Source organism: Ursus maritimus, unplaced genomic scaffold (assembly GCF_017311325.1).
Source record: "Ursus maritimus isolate PB19 unplaced genomic scaffold, ASM1731132v1 scaffold_17, whole genome shotgun sequence".
NCBI lineage: Eukaryota > Metazoa > Chordata > Mammalia > Carnivora > Ursidae > Ursus > Ursus maritimus.
Genome location: NW_024424119.1, coordinates 52323836 through 52329136, shown reverse-complemented (window position 1 = coordinate 52329136; position 5301 = coordinate 52323836). Strand labels below are relative to the sequence as shown.

The 5301-nt window shown below is 56.6% G+C and overlaps 1 protein-coding gene across 1 annotated transcript in view; it reads right to left on the bottom strand.

The window, feature by feature from the left end:
- The window catches only part of LRSAM1 (leucine rich repeat and sterile alpha motif containing 1), a 39615-nt gene that overhangs the window by 1843 nt on the left and 32471 nt on the right, over window positions 1-5301 (bottom strand). The window contains exons 24-25 of the mRNA XM_040631923.1: window positions 3045-3126; window positions 904-1052 (exon numbers count right to left, since the gene is read on the bottom strand). Of these exons, the coding sequence (XP_040487857.1) occupies window positions 904-1052; window positions 3045-3126 (231 nt within the window). The remainder of the gene's footprint in view (window positions 1-903; window positions 1053-3044; window positions 3127-5301) is intronic.

Sequence of the window (5301 nt, the reverse complement as noted above, 5' to 3'; positions counted from 1 at the left end):
AGCAGAAGCCACGTAAGCATATGCTCGCGCCTCGCTTCAGCACTTCCTCCCTTTAGGCCTCATCCTAAGGAAATAACCAAGGATGTGCTTCCAGCTCCGTCCCGGGCCGTCTGTGCAGCGCTGCCCGGGGCACAAACTGGAAGCCACCCCTGGGGCCCAGAGCAGGGGGTTTGGTTACAGTTACAACCAGCCTGTCCCTCTGCATCACGGCGTCCCGGGGCTTAGTAAAGACCCTGGAGGAATTCAACCGCCAACTCGGTAGCTTCTTTCCAGGAGGATCCCGTGGTGGGGGGAGGGGAGGGTTTTTATTCTATACGCTATACTGTTTCATTTGTATAATAAGCATTGATTTTGTTATGGTTTCTAAATATATACATTTTATAGTTTGAGAGAGAGTGGGGAGGAGGGCAGAGGGAGAGAGTCTTAAGCAGACTCTGTGCTGAGCGTGGAGCCTGACCCGGGGCTCGACCCCACGACCCTGAGATCGGGACCTGGGCCAAAACCAAATCAGATGCTTAATCAACTGCCACCCAAACGCCCCTAACTTTGTTATAGATTTTAAAAGATGGTTTTTTAAAAGTCTCTTTAGAAAAAACTGTGCTGTTGATATTTAATGACTTGGGAAATTTTCCTTCATTAAGTAGGGAGAAAAAAACCTCTTTTGAAAGAAAGTCCCAGAAAATGATATTAGCATTGCTCATATCTGGGTCATGGGATCACGGTAATTTCCTGTATTTTTTGCTTTCCTGTAGTTCCCAAAATTTCTAATGGATACAGTCTACTTCTACCACTAGAAACAAGTGTTTAGAAATAACACACATGCCTGGAAAGGCTCAGGATGGGCCCAGGATGGGCGCAGGCCAGGCCCGCAGGCGGGGGCTGGGGCTGCTGCGTCGGACTTACCTCCCGTTCCAGGCACACGACACATTCTGAGGTCGGCAGCTCCAGCTCTGCCGGAGGAGCGGACGGGCTCACAGACTCAGGAAGCTCCTCCGGGGCAGTGGGCTCCTCCGGGGCCCCAAGGACCTCACCCTTGGGTGGGTTCAGCAGCTCTGTGGGGAACAGAGGGATAGGCTGAGCCAGGGCCATGCCCCCATGATCCCAACCCCTAAGGGGTCCCCCGGCTCTGCCTGCCACGAGTGGGGCACTCGGATCCCACAGGAGGGGTAAGGGAGCCCTTATTTCTCTTTTCTGAGCCTCGTTCCCCCATCTGTAAGACAGGAGTGCGGACTCGCTGGCAGGGGAGGCCACGGTGCTGGTTAACTGGGGGCTTCTAACCCCTGACTGGTCCCTGGATCCTTCACAGCGAACCTCACCCGGGAGCAGGGAGAGGAATGAGAAGGCCCCCAGGCTGCCCCCTCACCCCTGCCCCCGCTCTGCCCGGCGCCCTGCCCGGCGCCCAACAGCAGCACGTCAGAATCAGCCCTTACAAAACTTAGTCTCTTTCACTATCATGCAACATACACCAGCATCCCTGAGTCCTCTCCATCCCAGATGCCCATCCTGATCTCGGTTCAGCTTTTTCCAATTATGAGTTTTTATAACTGGAAAAACCAGAAGTTTTTTCTTAAAGGCTGTTGCAACAGTAGACTCTCTGAGGTACCCCAGTGCCCCCAAACCATCGCTGTGAAGGGGCTCTTCTGTATTTAACGTGACATCAAGTGAGTTCTGGGAGCAGGAAGAGGACATTAGGAAAAGGACTGAAGGTCTCCCGCCCCTTCTGCAGCTGAGAAGGAGCCGTCCCACCCGGCCTACCTGCAACTGGACAGCTCAGGAAGATGCTGGAAGCAGCCTCCATGGGGAAGGAGCTGCTGGTCCCTCTGGCTTCTGCTAGCCCTAGGGATTTTTTTTTTTTGGAGACGGTGGGAGGCAGCCATCACCTGAGGGGCTCAGAGTGAAGGGCACCTTTGTTTGCCAGGAGGGGGACCCCAACTCCTGATGCCAAACTTATCCAGACCTCCAGTCTGACAGCAGGAAGGTGTCAGCAATGGAGAACATCTGGAAGGGCAGGAAGGTGTCTCTTTCATACACTACTTGATATTAAAGGACTATTAGTTTAATGCATTTTTTAGGTTGGGTCAATGTCCCCGGAATAAAATTGGCTGAAAGCTGGAGCCTGTGGACATCATGACGCTGCCACTGGCCCAGACACCCGGGGACCCGGGACCTTCTCCCTGCTGGTAGCAGAGCTCTTGCCGCAGCCCTGCAATCTGGTCTGGCAACCCCACCTTTGGTCTCTGCCCTGAACAGCCCCTGCCTGAGACCGGCAATGCCGTGGGCTTGCTCTCTCCTTCCATCCTTGTTCGACTCCCTTCCCTTCTCAAGGCCCCTCGGCCTCTTCTCAAGGGAGGCATTAAGCCCAGTGGTTCAGCCACCTGCCAGCGGTGTGATGTTATGGGAGATACGCTGACGTCTCTCTGCCTGTTTCCTCCTCGCTCAAACGAGAACAGCAGCACCCACCTCACAGCGCTGACTCGACATGGGGCATGTGAAGCGGCTGGTGAGCCCGGCGCCTGGACAGTGCTCTGCACACGGGAGCCCTGCCTCCCACGTCCACTCCTACGTCAGCCACAGCACCTAGGTCTCCCCGGGCCTCCAGGCAGGTTACGACCTGCCTTTACCCCTCTGCACGGCATCGCAAACATCTTTCCACATCCACGCCCCAGGCCTGCCCCAGGCACGGCGTCAGGCACTGGGTATGGCTGGTTTCTCCCTCTATTCCAAGGGTCCATGGTATGTGGTTCCCAGTGTCTGTACCGCAGGTTTAGGGAAGGTTCTAGGACAGGGCACCAGGGGGCCTCTCTACTTCTACATGGAAACTTCTCCCTCTCTCTTCCCCCTCCTCCCCCTGCCCCCATTTTTGTGGCGTGTTTTTTCCATTTGGAAATCCTGTTCCTTTAGAGGGAACCTTAAGGACTGGTAGGGGCTAGACCCGGCCCTTAGTTCTCATCCTGAAACGTAAACAGGTGACCCCCCCCACCCCCCAGAGCACAGTCCACAAGTGAGGTTGGGGCCTCTGCTTAGGAGATGCCCCATACTGGTACCTGGCTGGATCCTGGCTGCATCCAGCAGCTCCTGGACCCTTCGCAGGATCTCGTGCTGCAGGCCAGCTTCCGAGACGCCCACCTACAGCCGTTCAAGGGAAAGCAAGTTAGGCCTGGGCTGGGTGGGAGCTCCCTACTCAGTGCAGAGCCACCAGGACCGCCTCCCTGCCTGGCTTCTGGCACCTTCACCTGGAAATGCGGAGGCCTGGGCCCCCGGGTCACCATGAGGCAATGCAGCACCACAGCTGTGAAGGGGACCAGGGGATGGGGGGGGAAACCGAGGCCCCAAAGGGAACAAACTCCAGTAAGAGCCACAGTTTAGCACGTGCTTGCCCTAGCTGGGGCAGGGACTGCGCTGACAGCTTTCCCTGCGAGACCGCACGTCGCCCCCACGACAACAGGTGAGTCAGGACCCACGGTCAGGTTCACAGGACCAGGCCGAGCTGCTGAGAAGGGCAGTGCTGGAATCACACAGACCCGCGGTGACACAGCCCCTGTGTAGTCCTTTTGAGCCTCCGTTTTTGGGTCAAGGACAGGCAACATGACAGCGGTGAAGAGCATGGCCTCTGGGACCAGACCACCCATGCTCGAGGCCCGACTGTGCTGTGTGACCTCGGGCGAGTTACCACCTTGCCGTGTCTCCACTTCCTCATCTGACAAGTGACAAGGATGACACTTGTCTACCTGGGCTGTGTGTGTGTGTGGGGGGGGGGCTTCAAGGGGTTAGCATGGGAAAGCCCTCAGAACAGCGCCTGGGACTGACAAGTGCCACGGGGATGTTGGCAGTCCTTACTAATCGGCTCTTTCGAAGAGTCAACGAACTAACGCAATGCGGAGCTCAGCTCCTACCCACAAGGTCACCAGGCTCGGGCAGTGCCGCCATTACGAGGTTTGTAGAGCCAGGGTGCGGGGGGCAGGGCCGGACCAGACAACCTCCAAGGACTTGTCTTGGGCCTACAACGTGAAGGTCCAATCTGAGTGGGTGGGGTAGTCTGGGGTCAGGCAGACGGCGTGCGGGGTACACCCAGGGGGTGACGAGGTGGGTGTTCTGGCCGTCTAGAAGCATGGGGGCCCCGGAACATCTGCTCATGGCAGACCACACCCAGAGTGGCAGGAGAGCGAGCCGACGACGGATCGGACGGTGGCCTAAATCAGCCCTCCACCTCCCCCGAGCGGCTGCCGCCTCCCACCTTGGCCAGGTCCGCAGGGCTCATGCGGCTCAGCGTGTCCAGTGAGATGCGGTGGTGGGCGAAGAGGGGCAGGTAGTGCTCCGCCGACAGATCCACCAGGAGGGCCGCCAGCTGGCGCTCCAGGCCTTCCTCCTGCAGGACGGACCCAGGGGAGAAGCTGACTGCACCGCAAACACCGCCCCGTTATTTACGATGGCAAAGGCTCTGAACGCATTTAATGGAATATATAAAACGTTTCCTCGGAACTTTTCCTACAAAAATGCATATGTGAGCACACAGATAAAGGCGCAAGGAAGTTCACTGCCAGTCTACCTGTAAACTTGAAAGTGGTAAGCGATCAGGTGCCCATCGAGCGGGGCTGTTTAAATCAATGAGGGTTCATCCAGGTACTAAATACTATGCAGTTGTCTGAAAACAATCAGGAGATCTATTGTGTATACGGCTAGAGAACTGCCCGTCACTATTAAGAGAAAAAAACAGTTTGCAAAATAGTATGTATGGTAGGACTCCGTTTTTACTAAAGGAACAAAAACTGGGGCACCTCGGTGGCTCAGTGGTTAAGTGTCTGCCTTTGGCTCAGGTCATGATCCCAGGGTCCTGGGATCGAGCCCCGCATCGGGCTCCCTACTCAGCAGGCAGCCTGCTTCTCTCTCTCCCACTCACCCTGCTTGTGTTCCCCCTCTTGCTGTGTCTGTCAAATAAATAAAAATCTTAAAAAAAACCAAAACCAAAACCAAAGTGTGTTTGCGCGTGCATGTGGGCGCGTGCCTGTGTGGGTGCGTGCATGTGTGCGTGTATGCATGCCTGTGCGCGCGCGCATGGTGGAGGGGAGGGGACCACATCCGTCCCGCCCACAGCAGGTGTTTGCAGGCGGCCCCTGTTGCCCACCCGAGCCGGCGTGCACACAGACTCTGCCCCACACAGCAGTGCAGCTGTCTTCCTCTCACCAGAAGGAAGGCACCCTCTCTCTCTTTTCTGTCCCTGCCATGGCCTAGCACAGGACCTGGCACACTAGTCACCGGAAATACGAACAGCACTGAGCTGGAAGGATCAAGCAGCCGGGCACC